Source organism: Onychostruthus taczanowskii, unplaced genomic scaffold (genome assembly GCF_017590055.1).
Source record: "Onychostruthus taczanowskii isolate IOZ18803 unplaced genomic scaffold, ASM1759005v1 scaffold9, whole genome shotgun sequence".
In the NCBI taxonomy this organism is placed as follows: Eukaryota; Metazoa; Chordata; class Aves; order Passeriformes; family Passeridae; genus Onychostruthus; species Onychostruthus taczanowskii.
Genome location: NW_024506993.1, coordinates 12,241,789 through 12,263,206, shown reverse-complemented (window position 1 = coordinate 12,263,206; position 21,418 = coordinate 12,241,789). Strand labels below are relative to the sequence as shown.

Sequence of the window (21,418 nt, the reverse complement as noted above, 5' to 3'; positions counted from 1 at the left end):
AATTAACTACCTGTTATTATTTTTCCTCAGTATATCCTTTTCTTGCACACAGAAAGCAGCACACTTGGGAAATATGGATGATGTCACATGAGATACAAATGCTTACACTCATTACTAACATACAATGGGCCAAAGTCTCACCAAATCTCTTCTGTTGCATAATGGCTGTGACAAATAATGCTGATAAGTCATAAAAGTATACACTAAGAGACCTGATGTCATATTTGTCACTATCAAATCTCTGTGCTTACCTTGCTTGCAGCTACGCTTATTGTTGTAAACTGTACCAAGTAAGAGGTTAGATTCTGCTTTAAAACTTTTCTCAGGGTAGTTCCAGCATCTGGTGTTATATCATATCCTACTATATCTGACATCTGCTGCCAGTGACGTTCTCTCATGCCAGGATTACAAAAGACAACCACAGTGGGAATGTGCTCCTAATTCAGAAAAAACATTTATAAGGTTAATATTGTCATATACATTATTTCTTAATTTTTTAACAATCTTTCGTGTGCATTTAAAATTCTGCTACAGTTGCTGAAGACTTGAGAATCTTTTCCAAACAGTGCAGATGGCTGCACTTAGTTTTCCATTCAATTTCTAAATAATTCTATTAACTACTGAAGAAGAAATATAAAAAAACTATTACCATAATTTTTCAGTGATGCTAAATATTGCTTCTATTAACATAAGAGAGTCCCATTTCAAAATTCCCAACTACATCCTTAAATGTTTTTCTGCATCCAAAAATGACTTTTCTCCTGTATATGTGTACTTGTTACAATTCCAGAAACTTTAAAAAAAATTAAAAAACCAGTTTTATTAAAATGAATGGGACAGTAAAATCTGGTAAGGGGGGTTCAGAACAGCCTCACTCTATCTCTGACTCTGCATCATCTACATGTACTGAGCCCTGAATTTAGCATTTGTCCCTCAGTATCAGATATCCCTCACATTTTCTTACCTTAAATTCTTTAATCTGATCCAGAACTGAAGAACACATTGTAAGAGTTGGATTATCCCTCCCAGTTCGCACTGCCTTCTTCTTCTCTGTTGCTGCTTTCTTCAGCTTTTGTTGGAAGAGTCTTAACAGTTTGTACATCTCTCTATAAAATTCATCAATCTCAGCCTCCATGCTTTCCCCATCTAGTTCCAAAAAGGTCCCATCCATCCATCTGAGAAAAAAACATAAGGTTACAAAACAGAATAACAAATGTAGCCCACAAAAAATTATCACTTTGTTTTGCAACACATGAGTAGCTATTTAAATTAAAGCAAAGCTCTTCTTCCCTATTATTGTTACTCTTTGCAAAAGTTTAAAGGCCAGCTAAAAGTGGCTCAACCACATTCTTCTGTGTATTTGTGTAGTTCTCTTAAGTCAGACACATACTGAAACTGAGTAATTGCATGAATGGACAAATAATTAAGTTAAACTCTAGACAGAGATAGACATATGACATTTAAAAATACACTAGGTCTTGTATTTTTAAACCCCCTATACTTTCAGCCATAGCACATTATAACTTCTGAAGAATGCACGAAGTAATAAATAATCTCCCTTAATTTATACACAGAGTACAGTTTTGTGGTAGGATGTAACCACAAGCAACAAGAGCAACATAATCATTTGAACCCACCATTTTGGACAGCTGCTAGGTCAAAACCAGTTTTGGTTACAGCCAGATGATGAGCTCTCTGATTGAGCTCATATGTGTGATTCATGGTGTGATTCTTGGGGCTATCCTGTGCAATGCCAGGACTTGGACTTCATGGTCTTTGTGGGCCCTTTCCAGCTTAGGAAATCTGATGATTCTATGATTCCTTGATTACATTTTAAAAATAAAAACAAATCAACTTTTTTTCTAGCTAAATTAAAAATAGCAAGCCTGATATGTATGTTATATTACCCTTTTACTTTGCTTGTTAATAACATGTTAATAAGAAAACAAATCCATATTCTACATCTGACATGAATGAGACCAGGACAGGCATTTTTCTCACTCTCCCTCTTATAGCATTTGGAGGTGAATTACCTTCTTTCTGTTCGCTGCCATTTCAGTATAAGATTAAAGAGTTTCTGGTATGGTTCTATCTCAGCTCTTAAGTTGTTGAGGAGTGGGAATTCACTTGGTTTCCATCCAAGCAGGGTCTCTTCTTTATTAAGAGCAGCTACTGTTTCATCAGTGTCTTGTATTGTTTTCTGTAAAGTCCTCACGTCAGTCACATACTGAAATAAAATAATAGTATGTATTGAGAAATAACTAAATTGTGCTCTGAACAGCTTATATCAAAATATAAACTTTCACATTAAAATTTTAGAAAACAAGATTTAAAAATTTGTCTGCTTATTGATGAGTATATAAACTGTGAAGAAACCAGAAGAACATTATGAAAAATAAAATTGGTTCTCATTACTGAATTTTAGAGTATTTTCAAAATGTATGGGCTTTAAAACTTACTGTTCCATGAGGCAGCCACACAATTTTTATGTACGTGGCATATCATATTGGTAACTGGGATTTATTAGCTTATGATTTCTGGTTTGTGCTTTGAAGTGTTTTTTTTTTTAAAAAGCCAACATTTCTTACTATGCAATATCCTCCAATTAAAGCACAAGACATGCTCTGAAAATTAAAAAATACTGCTAGAAATTAACGAAACTTTGGAGCCAGTGGTCTGCTCTTCACTAGCATAACAATTAAGTTTTGAGGTTTGTAGGAAAAAAGTATCAAATGGCTACCTGTGCTGGTTTTGCATTAATTGATTTGTGGTGAAGAGGGGAAATGAATAAATTATTTTCATGGGTGCACACACTCTTTCTGAACTTCTGTTATTGGTACCTATCAGCTAATTCAAGCCTTGTAGCAAACTTTCCACAAAATAAAATGTTAAATGCCAGTGACAAGCAAAAATGGGAGGGGGACTCAGCTTGATAACTGTGGCAAGAGGATAACAAGTGTTTTAGCTCACATTTGTTACACTGATTCCTTTTAATTACAATTTTTTCCATGATCCCTGTGTATTACACACATAAAACATTTCTACTGATTTTATACTATTAATCAAACCTGTTGCATGCGATCCAGTTGTGAGTATTCTTCTAATTCTGTCACAGATTTATAAAGCTTGTCTAATTCAACATGCACGTTATCACATTTCTGTTGCACTTCTTGCTCTCGTTCGGCTTTAGACTGCTGGATCAGCTACAAAAGAATTTTTTTCTTTCATGACAAAGGTGATTTTAAGTCCTTTCAATAATTAACATACATACCACCATCTAAACATTGAATGCAAACAGACCAAAAACTAACAATACAGATAAATTATCCTCCTTGCAACAGCTGAAATTTTTTTCTCCTATGTCCCACTTCAGTGTGTGCAACCTCTATACGCTAGCATGGAAGCCTCACCTCAAGAGTCAGAGCAGTTAGAACTGCCTCAAAGGCTTCCTTCAGGAACTAGGAAACAGAAAGCAAAGCACTACAGAAAGAAATAGATATTCTCATTTTTGGGATTCAGTATTTTACAGCCAAAAAGGACACCTGCAGTTGTTGAAAGCCAATGTTATCACACATGTACCTGTGGCTGTAAAAGCCAGAAATTCTAGAACAAAAGACCACCTTAAAGCACTGGGTCTGCACACTCAAGGGTTTGTTTTAAGGTACCAAACAAAAAATCAGAGAAGAGAGGAGATTTCCTAAGACAAGGACACCTACTTCCAGGCAAAATTTGTGAAGCAGATAAACAGAACTTCACCGAAGGATGAACCAATCTTTTCATTTTGCACTAGAGTAAGAACAGACTCATTTCTGAAAGTATACAATGCAAATATACAAACTCATGAAAATGATGTGAAACTGTTCCTGTCCTCAACCTCTAGCACAATACAAGTCACTTGATGGCCAGCTACAGGGTCCCACTGCTGAGGGATTCTCACTAAGTAGTGAGATTCACTCTGTACTACCATTTTCATTAAAAGGAATTAGAACAAGCGTCATGGACTCTTGGTGTAGAAGTAGAAAATTAATTGTACTGATTTTTTGGGGGGGATTAAAAGAATAATTTGCTTGCATGGGGATAACATGCAAGCAAAGTATTTTATAGACATAGCAGTCTCCCAAGCTGGGTATCTTTTCAGTCAGAGGCATAATTACTACCCTTGGACATATATCTTAGTATCTAAACAAAAATTATTAAAGGAGAAATCCTTACTTGTAATATTTAAAAGACACAGATTTTTTAAAATGTTGATTATTCTTTAAAAATCCTAGAAGAAATTATTAAATCTATGCTAAATTACTACAGAGAGGCAAGAGAACAATAAAAGGCTTGACTTACTGTGTCATAGACAGAGACAAAGCATGCTAAGCAAGATGAATACAGGTAGTGGAAGAAAAGTAATCTACAGTCACACAGAGAAAAAGAGATGTTCCATATTTTCTATTAATGATTGCTAGAAAACATTGTTCCCCCTGTTCTTTAACAGAACAAAATACCCTTTTAACTAAATGACTTCCTGTCCAGACACTCAGTCTTATTAAGGGCCTGACAGTTACATTTTCAGTACAAGACAAGTACAGTGTAGTGAATTTTCATCTCCCTGTGTCTTACCTAGTACTAACCACAAGCATATTAGGATAATAACACTTGCTAAAGCTTTTAAATTACAGTGACAGTTTTAAAATTTAGCCAAAAAAAGCCCACTTTTGTCACAAAAATCTGGAAATATGTTATTCATGCCTGTCTAAATTAGCATTTATCATGTTATATGTGCATGTACATTTAGCCTGCTGAGGAAATAATAGCGCAAGTAAAGTGAGAAGTCTAACAAGCCAAAATGTACCATAAACCAAGAAAACGCTCTTACAATATCATGTTCTTTAAAAATGAGGTTAATCTTCTTTGGCCAAAATATAGCTGTTGAATTTAGTTCAAGGTCTTCAGGAGTAAATGGATAAACATCTATCAAGTAACTCATTTGCCGACAGCACTCCTAGAAAGAGAGAGTTCACAAAACTTTAGGTATGATAGATCTGTTTAAAATACAGGTCAGGACAATATTATCGACAAAGATACAATAAAAATCTACATTTAATGAACTTTTCAGAATTCAGAGCTCCTTCAGCCAATTGAATATTAACATTCAAAATATATGTGTAACATTTTTCAAATCCCTGCCCTGATCATGAGCTTGTTTTTCTAAATACAACTCCTGTGTTCTGTAAATCTATATGCAGAAATTCTAATGTTATTAAGAACTTCTGCAGATATAAACATAAAAAACATAACACATTTATAGACCTCTTACCATCAGAAAATCTGATACATATTCACACACACATGCACAAACTACTCCTAATGTAACATCATCTATATTCTGCTCAAAGAGTAAATTGCTTCTCATGTGTTCAAAGTCTGCTGACTGTTTTTACACATAAAATGTTCTTGATAGTGTCTGTTTCATTTTCACAAATAGATTTTTAAGCAGTCCTGAAGTAAGTCTCCAAGTACAAAAAATGAACTGAGTGATTTATTAGAAGCTGCATGTCCTCAAAGACGCGCAGAACACATAGGAATGGGAACAAGAAGCAAATGCATATGGCAAATAATAAACTGGACTTCCCACTTCTGTCTGAAGTAATACTGAGTTTATTCACACAGGCAGAAAAAAGTCTGCACTCTGGAATGAATTCTTTATTTGCATAGATAAGCATGTCTAATAAAAGATCAAGAATTAAAGGATAGTCTTTTACCTTACTTCTTCGCACCAGGTCCTGAAAATCTTTGGTTTTGATTTGTTTCATGTATTCCATTATTTCTACCATTTCTTCTGTTGACTCAGGAACTTTTGATGCACTTTCCTTAATGGCTTCACATTCGCTGCATATCCTATAGTTTTATTTTACATAAATTACCAACATTTTAAGATGTTAGTTTGACTGGTTTCAAGCTCACCTTTAATGCAATTAAAAATTCAAATTACTTCTTTAAGTATTCTCCCCTCACAAATTCCATTATTTATGAAACTAGAAGGGGAATATGTCCAAGTCAGTCTAGACAAATACTGGTTTCTGACTGGCAATAATTGCTTTGTTTGGATTTTGGGGTATTCTTCTGAAATAAATGTTTTAGTAATCTGCTGTTACTAAAAGAACTTCAGCAAACTATCACTAGTGTACACACAAACACTTTCCTAGTAAATATTGTCTCACTTTGGTAATGTGGAATTACTATAAAACTTGGCCATAATTATTCATTTTAACTAAAAAATGTAGCAAGAGTTTCCCCACGACTTAATCCATACCTGCAAATTAACCTCTTGTTTAACTAAATTGATATCCTGTCAGTTCACCCAAATAGAAGATAAAGGGGACGTCGTGGATATAATTTTTCTCAGTTTTAATAAGGCTTTTGATACTGTCCTTCACAGAATCCTTCTAGAAAAGTTGTCCAGGTGTGGGATGGTATGTTCATGGAGTGCTGGGTGAAGAACTGGTGAAGTGCAGAGCTCAAAGGGTTGTAGCAAAAAGGCTGGTGACTGTTACAGGCAGTGTTCCTCAGGATTCACTGCTGGGCCAGGTCTGTTCAATGTATTTATCACTCATTTTGATGCAAGAGTTGGATGCACCATCAGCAAGTTTGCTCATCATACAACTGTGAGGTGCTGCTGACTCCCTTGAAGGATGGGACACTTTGCAGAATTAAACATTTGACTGTGATTAAGAGGATGCAAGGCAATGAGTTGAAATGCCAGATGCTGCACCCAGGATGGAGTAACACTCAGCACAAATACAAGTGGGGAGGAATGGCTTGAGAGCAGCCCTGCTGAGGTGTCTATCAGGTAATAAGAGAGTCTAACTTTGACAGTGCAGTAATACTGTAATTCACACATAAATCCAGAACAATAATAAAGTTCTTGGATCTTCAATCTTTGATCTTTTAGCTCCTCCATTATCCAAGTCTATACTAATATGTTCTACCTTTTTCTGAGACTAAAACAGCAGAAAAAATACAACAGCCTGAGCCTATGCAAACTGCCTTAGATCGTTAGTTAGCCAAGAACCTTAAGTAAACAAAATATGGTATATTTGCACTTCTTCTACATGTTTCTGCTATGCATTTAACACATAGAGCATTCACAAGCAGAAAAATTCTACTTACCTTTCATTTTCCTCTCTGTAATCTGTAAATATTTTGTCCATTAGCATTTTTGCGAAGTTGCTTGCACAGTTAGCCAAACCTTGCTTTAAATCCTCACAATTCAAACAGATCATAGGGAAATAAATCACCTCTGGCAAGCTCATTATTTCCTTCTTGAGGGTGAAAAATTCATCTATGAACTTCAGAAAAACATTAGACTTTACACTTCAGAGCTGTTGTTTAAATACTTGGCTATATGAGTAAGTATTAGACACTGAAGAAAATAAGTAATGTTTTCTTCTATTTACCATACATTTTTAGGGAAAAAACAGTTAGATTGTAGGTAATCCATATATTTTTAGCTAAAGGCTAAGCACCTCTTAGCCTTCTGCACCCTTAAGCACCTCTGTTACCTTACATTGTAGGTAATCCATATATTTTTAGCTAAAGGCTAAGCACCTGTTACCCTCTGTTACCGTCTCATTATTGCTGCATGTATAGTAAAAATTATTTATAAAGTATAGAATTAAAACTTACAGCAGTGTATTCATCAAAACTGGGTTGTTCTGCTATAAATCTCTTTATCCGTTCCTCTGCAGTTCCATCTGCAAGCCAGCCATAACTTTCAACTACAATTAATTACAACATATTTATATTACTAAAAAGCATATGCCACACAGCAAGCTACTTATTACAAAGAAGTGACACAGCTATTTACACACTCTTCTGTCACTTACCATAGCCTTTAAAATGTTGCTTTGGGCCTTCTAAGTTGTCTCTGATAGATTTTTCCAGAGTGGATTTGGCCCATTGTACGGTGTGAGCAGGAAGCTCAGCATCCAGAGTTGCAGTGCCACCCGTCAGCCAGGCATGTACCGTTTGGAAATTCTAAGAGCAGTGCAAGTGTTGATTATTTACATTTTAAAAAGCAGCACAAGGATACATATACTTTAAAAGTAAGTTGCAATCTGCAGAAGACACGATCACAAAAGTATGAGACCCTAACCATGACCAAGTTCACATGCTTTATACACATGTAGAACGACTTTTCCTGAAGCAAAGAGTTGAACAGGAAATATGTAAAGGAAAACAAAAACTTATCCAACCCTGCATAAAATTAAATGATATAATATATGCAAATACAGAAAACCAACCCCAAAACACTTCTCTGAAAGTACCACCCCACCACATGTAACAAATGACCAATACTCAGTTCACATCTAAAGCCCCCAGAAAGGCTCTCTTCCCTGGAACTATAGACAGGTTCCCAAGACATCAATCTTTTGATGTTGTATATAATAGTTTTTAGAGATTTGAGTATTTTCTTTTTCTTAGAAAGAAAAGCATTATCAACTCTAATTTTCCTTGTGTTTCTCTCGAGATCTTAACTTTAATGAAAATTTATTGTAAATCATCACACATATAATAAAGATGTTATTATAACTGCAGACCCAAAGAGCAAACTAAAACAACCAATAGCAAGTGCACCAAGTTTTTATAAACAAGGAGTTACAAAATTACTTCAGAGCCTGGAGTGCCACTGGGCATCAAGATTCATTATGTGGCCTGTAGAATTATTGTGGAAAATAAATACAATTTGCATTCTGATCCCATTGCCAGGGTAGTCAGACCCATAAATCACAAGTATTTTCATATACTGAACATCTTAACAATTACATAATTAAATAAAACAAGAGCACACCTGAAGAGTCTGTCCTATACAATCTACTACAAAGAGAATTGCTTCTTCTAAGTCTTGTAAGCTTGGATAAAACTCCATTCTATTTTCATCAAAAGTCAAGTCCATCTTAAATATAGGCAGACGTCTTCTGTCTTCAGGATCAAAAAGTTTCACAAAAACTTCAGTTGTTCTTTGCAGTAATTCTTTCAGCTAGGTAATAATACAGATCACCTATTAGTTCACATAAAAAGGGCTCAACTCATTTTCCACTCATCCCAGTAAGCCAGGATTTCCATTCATTTTAGCACTTCTGGCCTGATTTATGGATAACTGAAGCAGTGTGAATTTTTCTAATAATTCTAATTAGAAATCAGTTCTAATTTTTCTAGTGGTTATTATTCTCAACCCTTAAATGATGAAAACTAATGAACAAGTAAACATTTCAGTAAAGTCCATGCATCTATTTTTGCTACAAAAATAAGCCTATTACTAATACATGTATGTAGAAACGAAATACCTTGAAAGCATTTTCCTTTGATTAGACTATTGTTCCATTATTTTTCTACAAAGCAAGTAATATTTTAATCCCATTAAGTTTATCACAGGAGGAAAGATATTTACCTGATTAGACAAAAGCACAGCCACACAGTTATAAAAAGAGTCAAGCTGATCCAGCTTTACACCATCCAAGGCTTCGGACTGAGTGAAGAGACCGATAACTCTTTGGTACCACGTACTCATTATCTTGTCTTCAGCTTTAGAACAACTTAGAGATGCATCAGTTTTAAAAGATTTACAGTCAACTGGTCCTTTCATTCTAGAAAAGAAAGTTACAGCCAACTTTATAAACAAAATTTAAACAAACCAAAATGGAGTAAGGTAACAATACAAACTTTTGTATTACAAACCTAGTCTTTCTCTAGCAGGAAGAACAGTGGGAACTTACACATTGCTTCAGTAGACTAAAAGGAAACAAAAAGCCTGCCTCAAACTCCAGGATATGCAGAACAATTACCAGAAAAAATAATGAGGAAAAATTTTTTTTAAATTATCTTTTTGAAAACTATGAAAATTTAAAGTTCCAAGATTAAACAGAAAATTCGACTTCTGAAAACGAGCAAGAAGTCTGATCTTCAAGGTTAGCACAGAATTTTCTACAGGTGATAATACTACTAGAAGCTGATTTTTTGAATACTACTTTAAACAGATTTCTATGGAAATTAAGCATTAAGAGTAAGTGAATAATGGGGAGAACCTTACAAAATTAAAGGCAAAATACAACCCAAAAGGTCTGATATTACCAACAACTTGAACAACAATAAAATACATAACAGAGAGAAGAAAAGTCACATGTCATAACACAGAGTAACTTAACCACAGTACATTAAAATTGTGCATCAAAGCAATTTTCTACAATAAATAATAGAACTGAACAAGCTCATCTTTGCCAGCTTCAAAAACCTAGATGGGTCAATAATTCAGCAGAACAGACTTTACCTGGAACTAGAGAAATCCACTACAAGAAAGTCAAAGAATGCTGTATAACCAAAATCCAGTAGTGTTTTCATTGTGGGGTGAAGAATACGTAAGGTGGAAAGGATTTGGTTTTTTGCTTTGACGTAACTGTTATGCCACGTACTAGAAAAGTCCAGGCCTCTAAAAAACAAAAACCATTAAAAAGCCACCAAAACAAATAAGCAAACAAAAATTAAGAGCTCAAGCACTACTTGAATAAAGTACTGATACATAAAAGATAGTATTCAAAAGATTATTCCTTAGTGTGAATACTTGATTAAATGCCACACACATGTCCTCACTACCATGCAGTGGAAATCATACAGATACTCTGATGCTTTGTCATCCATGGTATTTTCAGATCACCTCCCCTTTCAGAAGCCCATTCAATATAAAATCCTAACTTCATCAACTACTATCAGGAAGCATTTATCAAGAGATTTTGATAGCATACACTCTGATGCATCAGCCAATTGTGCAATTTGGGTATTTCTATTCTGTCTACCTAAATTCCTCTGTCATGATGGGAGGGCACAATGGATTTGCCTTCAGTCTCAAGGTTTCATCTCATAAAACCAAAATCACATAAAACCTTGGCATTATATGCAGTTTTAGGATGTCAAAGTACTGCACAATGCTGCTATCTGCCAGAAAACTGCCCCATACACACACAGTTTGTTCTAGAGGCAGCTGCATTGTGACTTCAGTGTCTGAGCAATCACAGCCTGGTTTAATTTGCAGTCGTGAGTCTGCTCTACATAACTATAACAGTAATAAAATATTGTCAATGCTAAAACTTTGGAGAGCATTCAGATAAGAGATGTTCAAATGCCAAATCCTCTAGAGAGGATTAAAGAGATTTAAAAATGTCCCAGTAAGGGGCTCCAGAATTAATCTTGTACCATAACTCTGTCCACGCAGCTCAACAAGAATGTCCCTCATGTAACTCAGCGTGTTTTGCCAGTGAGTTATTTGCTAACTTAATCCACTCACAGAGGTAATAAAGGCAAAGGTGCCTCCTCTTCCAGCTTATCCAGTTCTCTTATGTCTGGTTTAACAAGAGCTCTTCTCACTAAAAAAAAAATGACATGAACAGCAGAAGAAAATTAGGCCATATTCAACAGTCACTGTACTTCCTTGAACCAAGCACATAGCAGAATGAAAAATAATTGTGTCACCCTAGTCTATAAAACACATTCTCCCAGAGGTAACTGAAAATCAACAGCTTCTGCTGAATTTTTATACAGATTTGGGCGCCTTGATTCCAATTCTGGCTCCTGTTCCTGAAGGTTTTCAGATGGGTTTGCATTTAAATAATTGAATACTTATGCAATTTCTTTGCTGAGGGGATGGTCAGTGACAGCAGCAGGCTCTGCAGGGAGGTGGCCACAGCACCAGTCCTGCCAAAGTGCAAGGAGCACCTGGACAGTGCTCTCAGTTGTATGGATGAGTTTCAGAGAGCCCTGCAAGGAGCTGGACTCTAATCCTTTTGGACCTCTTCCAACTTGATATAATCTATGATTGCAAGAATTTATGGCAACTTTGTTGCATAATTACAGTGAGGTACTATAATTATGCCACTGATGACATTACAAAGAAGGTAGTCCAATGTTAAATTTATTTTTTAATCTACATTTTTAAAAAGATCAGCCATTCACTAAAATATTAACAAAACTGGGCCAAATTTCAGATTCTGATTACTACAAATGTAAATAAATTAATACATGATTTCAAGGGAAAACACTTTCAAAATTCCAGTTCATGACTATTTTTAAAATTGAAGTGACTTGTATGATATCTGAAAACAGTAATTATCTTTGCAGGTTTTTATTGTGAGCTTCCTCCTGCACCAAAAGCACCATCAGAAAACTCACGAATGCGTTTGTGAATAAACAGCTTAAAAAAGCTGCTGTTCCTGAAAAGGTAGAAAGAATGACTAGTACATTAAAAGTTTCTCTTTCCTTTAACAGTAAATAGCAAGACATTCTTGCTTCAAATTAACTAAATAGGTTAAGGACATAATGAAATAACTACATCAGCAATCGACCTTTTTGACATGAGGTCTGCAGCTGTCTTTGTCTTTGGTTGAACTGTACTTTCAGCTGGTTAACTTTTTACTGGTTCAAATAAAATAAGCAAGTTTTGCCTTAAACATGATGGCCAACACACATTTGATAAGGCAGGAAAAGCTAAATCAGTAGTTGATTACAAAGATCCTGCCTGGCTGAAAGAACAAACCAGAAAAATTGTTTTAAACACGAGAACATGGAGTTTATGATATATATACTAACACTAATATAAGTGCTGAGTAACCTGTAGTACTTACACAAACATCTTTGCATGCTTTTTTCATAATCCCTTACTATCTCCTTTAAAAGGTCTTCAGTGAGCAGCTGTCTATCTTTGCCCTCCATAAGTGATGGTGGCACCATGGCAAGCATGGACCTGAGCCACTGCTGCTGGATGGGAACCATTGGACTACTCAGCACACAATTCTTCAAAAAGAGGTAGTCTGCCTGGAAGGACAAGATTTTCAGAGGTCTAATAACTACCTACGTATGTATTTTTGTGTTAGGCTTGGCAAAAGTCTCTTTTTATTCATAATTTCTTAATTTCAAATGTTCTTAATTTCCTTAAAGGCAGGGTATTTAATCTAATGTTTTCAGTATTCACTGACTAATACCTTAAAAACTGCCCTGTGGTTGGTAACATGGTCTCTCTGTCTTCATGTTTAAATATAAAATATTGTACTTGTCAGTATGGCATTTTCCTTGGTCCTCTGCTGAAGTTTATGGCTAACAATAAAATAGTTCAAGGTTAAGGTTATTGTTCTTTGGACAAACATTTATCTGGCAAAAAGTGTGAACAAACATCCTCCATAAGGGGAGTGGGTCTTGGCCAAAGAAATAGGTATTTCTGCTTTTGATTGACAATTTTGTTATAAAATCTCTACTCACATAATGAGTTTGCCTAACAACAGCTTGGCAAAACTAGTGTTGCCCTAGGCTATTTAATATGAATATTTCAATACTAATTTGAGTTTCAACTGGCTCCCAGAGAGGAAGTCTTACTTTAAAAGCTATACACAAATTTGAAGTTTAGTGCATGTTAAGGGAACGATGTCAAAGACTACTTTTTGTACAGGCTAAGGTACAATATGACCTCAACTGACAAAAAATCCTGAACCCTGTTAGGTTTTTTCCCTAAATAACGATCTTTAACTAAGGGTAAATTAGTTACCCTTGTTATTACTAGTTACCCTAGTTATTGATAGATGCTCTTTCTAAAACAGAAAAATACTTTCCCTCTACAGGACCAGAGACAAGATTCCTATTTTGTTCTGATTCCATTTTCCCTCACCAAGACTACTTCTTCTTGTGTAATAACAATAATTCTGCATTACATACTCAACTTCTCTTAATAGGGGCCATTCACTCTTCTATGCCAAAAAAAGCAAATGAAAGAATTTAACTCACCCTTAGCTGGCTTTCATTGTCCATCTGTATAAAAAGAAATGGAAAATTGTTATATATGAAGAATATACAAACAAAAATAATGGAAATATAAAATTTAGCAAATATTATTCCTAAACAAAGACTTTATTCTACAGATATACAAGCTTTCAATTGGATTACCTGAGTATATAAATACATTTATGAATTACTGAGGAGCAAAACAAGTATCTTGAAGTAAATTCTAAGAAGGAAAAAAAATGTCCCAATAACAAAGAACTAAATAGGAAACACTTAATAAAGAAATACTTTCTCACAGTGGAAGGCAGTTCTGTGATAGGAGGTGCAGCATCTCTCTCATCTCTTTCATCCATGTTACTGTAATAGACTTCAAGAGCTCGATCAATTCTAAAGTAAACCAGAGCATCAGAAGTGCAGAAAAACGACAAATAATACAATGAAAATAATGCTAGCACTTTAATTGATGCAACCTATTTTTTCATCTTGATCACTAAATCTCACTATATGAAACAAACACTGTTATTTGTCAAACATCAAATGTGTAATGTCTCTTTCACTTAAATTTCAACATGTCTTGAATTACATGAAACTCACAGTAACTGATTAATCATCTTTTGCTCCTCCTTGCCTTTGTGATATGCCAGCAGTTTCTTCTGTGATGGTGACTTTTCAGGTATCACTGGTGGAGGTAAACCAGGGGGATGAAACAAAGTTCTCAAAGTCCGTTTACTGGAAGTTGCTTCATCTGAGTGCTCCATCTAAAATCATAACAAAACCAAAATTCTAGAACACAATCCTGTCCAGAAAGGAGTTTAACACATGCATCTATTAAGTAGAATGTACATAAGGCATAAAATGAGGTCACCTCAGGGATCTCCACAGTTCAGGTATAATAGTTGTATCAAAAAAGAGTGCAATAGTTTATATGATAAAATGGCAAAGTTCAAGGGAAAGTGTGTACATACAGAACCACAACAAATTTGTGTTCTGCGAGAGAGCTAAGGTTCAGCTAAAAGATCATTCTTCTGTGGAGGCTTAATCGCCTGAGTGGGGCTATTCCAAAGACTGATGGTCGGGTTCCCCTGGAAACACGATGCACAAACTCACCACCGCATTCCAACAGCTTCCCACAGGGGAGCAGAAAGCTAAAGCTACTTCCTAAATCAGTGCTACGTCCTAAAAACGCACCAAACGGGGGATGGTGGATGCACCAAAGGACACAAAGGACTCAACCGCGGCCGGCCGGGACACCGCCTGTCCCCGGGGCCCCTCAGCCCCGCCGCTCTCAGCTCTCCCGGCGCCGCGGCCCCGGCTCGGCACTACAGCGCGGTTGCCCCGGAGCCGAGGGCGCGGCCCGGCCCGTGAGGGGTGCTCGGGGCTCTGCCCGGCCGAGAGCAGTGCCTCTCGTTATGAAAAAGAAAAAAAACGAAAAGAAAAAGAAACTTAGAAAAAGCTTACCTTGACCACAGGGCTGGCACAGCCCGAGCGAGTCAGAAAGTCCCTCTGCTCCAGCCTCTGCCTGCACCAAGCAGATCACAGCAATAATGCTTGAGAAATTAGAAATATAATACCCTCAAGCATCAGGTGGCTGTTGCTAATCTTTTGCTTTTTGTACATTTATAAATGGAAATTTTCAGGAACTCCACAGATTTGCTACTCCCCCGCCCACACTTGACACAAGAGGCTTTAAAACCCTAATTTTGTGTCTGTGTGGGCAGAGCCCCATGCGCAGAGGCTGAGGGAGCAGCGGGAGGAAATTTTATGGTTGTTTTACGAAGTCCTGGACACCTTCCTATCGTGGCTCTCACTGCCCGGACTGTTAGCATGAGGTGTCAACCCAGACATGAAATGTTTTCTCACGAACAGAACACAAACCCAAACTCTTGACGTTAAAGGATTTATCCACAGGCAATTAGCATCGGGGCGTTATGAGGGAGACCCGCCCACGCCTCGAACGTCTGTTCGAGGCCAGGAAGCTGCGCCGAGTAGAGGGGGTTTCGCTGCTGAGGGAGCAGAACGCGCTGGTTCTCCGGTCGGCCTGACTCACGCCGTGCCAGCGGGTTAACGGCGGGGCGCGGGCGCGGGCACGGGAGCGAGAGGGCAGCCCGGAGGGGGGCGCGGGGCACCGGGAGGGGGCGCTGCCTCACGGCCAGCGGCGCGAGCCCGCCCCCTTCCCGCCTCCCGCGCGACCCCGCCCCTTGCCGCGCGCGCTGACGGCAGCGGCCCGCCCCGCCCGGCGGTTCCGGCCGCGCCCCGCGGAAGCCGCAGCGGCGCCGGCTCCATGTGGCGTCGGCTCCGCTCCGCCCTCCGGAGCCTCCGCGGCTCCCTCGCCGCATCCCCGCACGGCGGTGGCGGCCACCCGCCCGCCGCCATGGAGCGCGCCGTGGTGCGCTGCGTGCCGTCCGAGCCCAAGCTGAGCCTGCGGTTCGTGCTGCCCGACGGCAGTGCTCGGCACATGCAGCGCGACCAGGCGGAGCCGCTGGGGCGGGCGCTGGCGCGCATCGCCACCAACGCCGCTAAGGGCCACGGCAAGGCGGGCAAGAAGAGCAAGAAGGCGCGGGCGGAGGGCGGCGCGGAGGGCGAGGCGGCGGTGCCGGCCGTGCGGCTGTTCTCCCGCGACGGCGCGGCGGTGGCGGAGGAGGTGCCGAACGCGGCCGCCTGGCAGGACGGCGCCGTGCTGCACATCGGGGACGCGCGGTACCGCGTGGAGCGCAACCCGCCCGCGCTCACCGAGCTCCGCCTGCCGCGCTCGCTCCTCGCCGGCTTCCCCGTGTGCCCCAAGGTGAGCGCCGAGTTCGCCGCGCCGCAGCACTGCCTGTTCCGCTGGTTCCGCGAGCAGCGGCCCGCGGGCGGCGGGGAAGCGGCCGGGGAGGCCTGGGTGGAGACGGCGGCGGCCGAGCGCGTGTTCACGCCGTCGAACGCGCTGGTGGGGCTGCGGCTGAAGCTGCGCTGCACGCCCGGGGACGGGGAGCAGCGCTACGGCCCGGCCCTCGAGGTGGAAAGCAGCGGCCCCGTGGAGGCCGGGCCCGGCGCCTGCACCTTCGACGCCCGGCATCTCTACACCAAGAAGGTTTGCGGCCACGGCTCCGTCCGCGCCGTCTCCTACAACATCCTGGCCGACACCTACGCGCAGACGGAGTTCTCCCGCACCGTGCTCTACCCCTACTGCGCTCCCTACGCCCTGGAGATCGACTACCGCCAGAACCTGCTCAAGAAGGAGCTGGCGGGCTACAGCGCCGACCTCATCTGCTTGCAAGAGGTGGATAAATCTGTCTTCGTGGACAGCTTGGCCCCGGCGCTAGATGCATTTGGACTGGAGGGGCTGTTCAGGATTAAGGAGAAGCAGCACGAAGGCCTGGCCACTTTCTATCGCAGGGACAAGTTCAGTCTCCTCAGCCAGCACGATATCGCTTTCAGCGAAGCCCTGCTCTCAGAGCCGCTGCACAAGGAGCTGTGTGAGCAGCTGGCCAAGTACCCCCTGGTGCAGGAGAAGGTGCTGCAGAGGTCCTCTGTGCTGCAGGTACCAGCTTTGGCATGCCTTCGTCTCTTTCCTCTCTTTTTTCCCCGCTCTCCTCCTCCCACTGTCTCCAGGGGAGCTGGGCCAGTGTTGCTGAGCCTCAAGCAGCAGAAGGGAGGTGAGGGGTGAAGTGTTTGAAACATGGAAATGTGTTCTCTGTTAGCTGGGGTAATGGGTAGAGCAGAAGATCGACTTAGGATCAAAACCAAAACATTGAGATCTTACTGAACTGCATATATGGAATTACCAAAATTTGGTAAAACAAGGCAATATTATTTTGCTATAAAATGAAGACAGTTGTTAATATTCTGGGCCAGGTAGTGATTCCTGGCTGGTGGTGTTGGCAGCCAATGTTTCTACTTTTACTGTTATATGTCAGAATATATTTTATAAAACTTAGATCTTATAAATCAATTTTAGGTGAGTTAGTTGAGTGTGCTTTGTAATGCCTCTTTAGCAAGTGACAGGAGAGAGACGAATAAGGTTGGACAGGTGTGTGAGCTTCCTGAGCTTCCTGATGCCAGAGGGGCTGCCCACGGAGCTGTTGTGCAGGTAAAGTAAGATAGAAGGCTGTGTCAGGAAGTGCAACACTGGTAGAAGTTTCCTGCTCGTGGACTGAGTAGGACTAACGGGATTTCTTTGATAATTGAAATCACCTCCAAATTTTTGATTAATTTAACAATTATGGGATGCTACATTTGCTTGCTAAAAACGGAGATTTAGCTCCAGTTCTGTTGCAGAGAGTGAATAAAAAAGTATTTCAGAATGGCACAGCCTGAACTATATCTTATGAAAAAACATGGCCAAACCAGACACAGTCAAAAGAATATTTGTTAAATGATGTGGTAATATTTTGGCTGATACCCAGACCTTATATAGAAGATGATTGAAAAGTACAGCTTCTAAATTGAGTTTATTGGTTATAACCATCAGATTCTTTGAACTGGATTGCCACAAAGGCATAAGCTGACTAGTGCATTTTAAAATATATAATCTCTCTAAGACTTAACAAAGACTGTTTTCTCTCTTAAAGGTTTCAGTTCTTCAGTCTACGACTGATCCTTCCAGGAAGCTTTGTGTAGCAAATACGCACCTATACTGGCACCCCAAAGGTAATTTTGGCACATTCCTGCATGTAGGATAACTGGGTTTGGAAAGGTTTTTGCTCTTCCTTGGGAGGATCGATTTCTCACCATTCTGTTGCAGCTATACTCTTTTCTTCTGGAACTGAGGGTTTCCTGCCTCACTTATTATCTAGATGAAATCAAGCCAGACTCCTAGGTCTGTTTATATATTTATTTTTTTTAGTGTGCTTAGGAGTCAATAGAATCCAGCTGAAAGCAAGGCACATCACATTACACACAATTCACCCCAAAAGTAACCCATCAAATAGAACTATGTATGTGCTTATGGTTTCCCGGGCCTGTTGAACTCCCAGAGTAGTGCCAGGAGGGGCAACCAGATTGGGCTCCAGAAGCTGTTAGGAGAGATTCTTCTCTTCTCAGTTAGTTTTCTTTTGGTTCTGTGCCTTTTTGGGAATATTATTAGGGTGGTTGCCATGAAATGGAAAACTGCTGTATATGGGTGTTAAAGCTTCAGAGTTCTTGCATGGGCGAGTTTAAGTTAAAATTGTCCGTTACTCAAAAACCTTCATAGTCACAAACTTTAAAGGCTTCTTAATTCATGAAAACTATTGTGAAATTCAGGATTGCTGTTTCAGAGCTATGTATGCTTAAATGAGCAACGCAGTGAGCACCTCCAGTGCTGTGCTGCATTATTTGAAATAATACTTTTTTTATGTCCTTAGGTGGGAACATCCGTCTGATCCAGACTGCTGTAGCCATGTCTCACATCAAGCATGTAGCGTGTGACTTGTATCCCAGGATCCCAGTCATATTCTGTGGAGATTTTAATAGCACACCCTCGTCAGGAGCTTACAGTTTTATCAGCAGTGGTGGCATTGCTGAAGATCATGAAGACTGGGTCTCAAATGGGGAGGAAGAAAGGTGCAGTATGTCTCTAAGCCATCCTTTCAAACTGCTAAGTGCTTGTGGAGAACCTGCTTACACAAACTATGTTGGTGGGTTTCATGGATGTCTGGACTACATTTTCATTGACAGAAACGCTCTAGAGGTTGAACAAGTAATTCCATTGCCAAGTCATGAAGAAATAACAACCCACCAGGCTTTGCCAAGTGTTTCACATCCTTCTGATCATATAGCACTAATATGTGACTTGAAGTGGAAATAGAGTAGCTCTGGCATGGTGCTTTTGGAGGTTTTTAAACAAGAAATTTAATTTAATGTACTGCTGGGCAGCTGAGGTTAAACCCTGACTTGTATGCTACCAAAAGGAAAGCCAAGATGATTAATGAAGAGTTCATGTGTTTAATGGCTCTACTGAGTATTGTCACACTGTTCAGAATATTTGCATGACAATTTCCACCTTTTTTATATGCTAATGGGAAAAAATACATTGAAGACAGGGTTTTGAAAATTGGATTATCATATACCTTTTTAGTGGTGTTTTTAAAGAACTACGAATTATTTTGTTTAAAAAAAAGGAATTTAATCTGATTTGTAAGACAGTCTACAAATTGAACCCTGTTTAATTTGGAAATAAATACAGAACCCAAACCCAAATGGATTTAGTTGACTCCATTTTGATGAATATAATGGTAATGTAAGTTCATAAATTGTCTAGTTCACTTACCATTACTATGGCACAACTTCTAATAAGTTGCATGAACAATGTACTTGTACCTACCAACTTCTGAAATGATGTTCTTAATTATCAGTGAGTAGACTTCGTCAAAAATCAACCATGTTAAATTCAAAGCTAATTGATAATAATTGACTAACACCTTGTGAAATTGGACTACATGAACATATGCTCCTTCTGGTTTGAGTCATCAGCAGTAAAAGATACTGGAGTTAGGACAACCAGCTTTGGATAGGAGGGAGCTTTTTATCAGTATCATCTGTTTTCAGGTGGGGAGAGACACAGAGCAATGTGGTGCGTTAGTTATCTGTGCCTAAATGTTTACAAAGAAACGCAAGTGACTTGCAAACCCTTATCACAATGGTTTGTATTTTGTTCCTGTCTTGCATACAAAGACAGCCTGAATTTTTAAATGTTTTTACATGCATTTTTTTCTTTCTAGAAATAGCCTAGTTTGCCCTGTTTTGTAGGATGTGGGGAAGTGTATTTTATCTATACCTTCACGGAATGTGTTGCAGTGGGTTCAGTCATTTAACAGCCTTCTTGCCCTGCATCATTCATCCATAGGAAACAAAAAGCATTTAGAAACCATTCACTAGATCTTCCTCTTTCACCCAATAAAACTCCCTTTTTATCAATTGTCTGTCACTGTTGTCAGTTTGGTTTTTTTTCTAATTGCTGCTGTCTTTCATGGCAAAACAAGTGTGCCTGGGTTGATAAAAGCTGTGTACTCTCTGCTTGCACACCTGCTCACCTCCCCTGCACTCTGGTGCTCTGTAGCTGGGATTCACTCAACTGTTTAAACACTACTCAAACCAGGCAGTCATTTTCAGGTGGGATGTTTCTGAGGGTTGCTGCTGCTGTCTCTTGCCATAAAATTGCTATGCTGTGAAGGGTGATGGTGTGTGGAAGCTTTTAAATATCTGCTCTTTTCTGTTGTTTCCAATACAATTACTACTGTGTTTTGCTGCTGTAATGTCATCAACATGATGCTGGTAGCTGCAGTAGCAAAGCCCTGAAGGCAGGTTTACCTTCAGAGATCATACCAGGCTAAAAAGATACAGGCCCACAAATCTCCAAATGTGTCTCAAACAGCATGATGTGAGAGGACAAATCTCATGAACTGTTCAATATTTCATCACCAATTCTGCCCACAGATAAAGGGAAATGGAGAAATTCCAGTACTCTGAGTCTGTAGAAGCCTGTGTTGCTAAAGAGCTCATGTAAATGTCCTTGGAAAGCAGCTTTTCAGCAACATAGGCAGTTAACCTTCCCTCTTATCCCAAACTCTCTTACCTGATCTGCTTTACCACCTGTGAATTGTCTCCTTCTTCCTGCTCATGCCACACCAAACTAAAACAGGGATGTGAT

General features: G+C 39.5%; 2 protein-coding genes across 2 annotated transcripts in view; one reads left to right on the top strand and one right to left on the bottom strand.

Moving 5' to 3' along the window:
• DNAH12 (dynein axonemal heavy chain 12) overlaps window positions 1-14,567 on the bottom strand; it is a 58,375-nt gene extending 43,808 nt beyond the window's left edge. The window contains exons 1-17 of the mRNA XM_041425934.1: window positions 14,404-14,567; window positions 14,106-14,196; window positions 13,813-13,836; window positions 12,663-12,852; window positions 11,330-11,408; window positions 10,319-10,477; window positions 9,443-9,638; window positions 8,843-9,031; window positions 7,878-8,028; window positions 7,678-7,769; window positions 7,162-7,340; window positions 5,754-5,889; window positions 4,868-4,993; window positions 3,069-3,203; window positions 2,034-2,227; window positions 965-1,175; window positions 252-437 (exon numbers count right to left, since the gene is read on the bottom strand). Coding sequence (XP_041281868.1) covers window positions 252-437; window positions 965-1,175; window positions 2,034-2,227; window positions 3,069-3,203; window positions 4,868-4,993; window positions 5,754-5,889; window positions 7,162-7,340; window positions 7,678-7,769; window positions 7,878-8,028; window positions 8,843-9,031; window positions 9,443-9,638; window positions 10,319-10,477; window positions 11,330-11,408; window positions 12,663-12,852; window positions 13,813-13,836; window positions 14,106-14,196; window positions 14,404-14,567 — 2,502 coding nt within the window. The remainder of the gene's footprint in view (window positions 1-251; window positions 438-964; window positions 1,176-2,033; window positions 2,228-3,068; window positions 3,204-4,867; window positions 4,994-5,753; window positions 5,890-7,161; window positions 7,341-7,677; window positions 7,770-7,877; window positions 8,029-8,842; window positions 9,032-9,442; window positions 9,639-10,318; window positions 10,478-11,329; window positions 11,409-12,662; window positions 12,853-13,812; window positions 13,837-14,105; window positions 14,197-14,403) is intronic.
• A 1,487-nt stretch (window positions 14,568-16,054) lies between these two features.
• On the top strand, window positions 16,055-20,685 carry PDE12 (phosphodiesterase 12). The gene is made up of 3 exons (XM_041426018.1): window positions 16,055-17,329; window positions 18,360-18,438; window positions 19,134-20,685. The coding sequence occupies exons 1-3, from the start codon at window positions 16,091-16,093 to the stop codon at window positions 19,574-19,576; spliced, it is 1,761 nt and encodes a 586-aa protein (XP_041281952.1). The 5' UTR covers window positions 16,055-16,090; the 3' UTR covers window positions 19,577-20,685.
• Window positions 20,686-21,418: the final 733 nt, after the last annotated feature.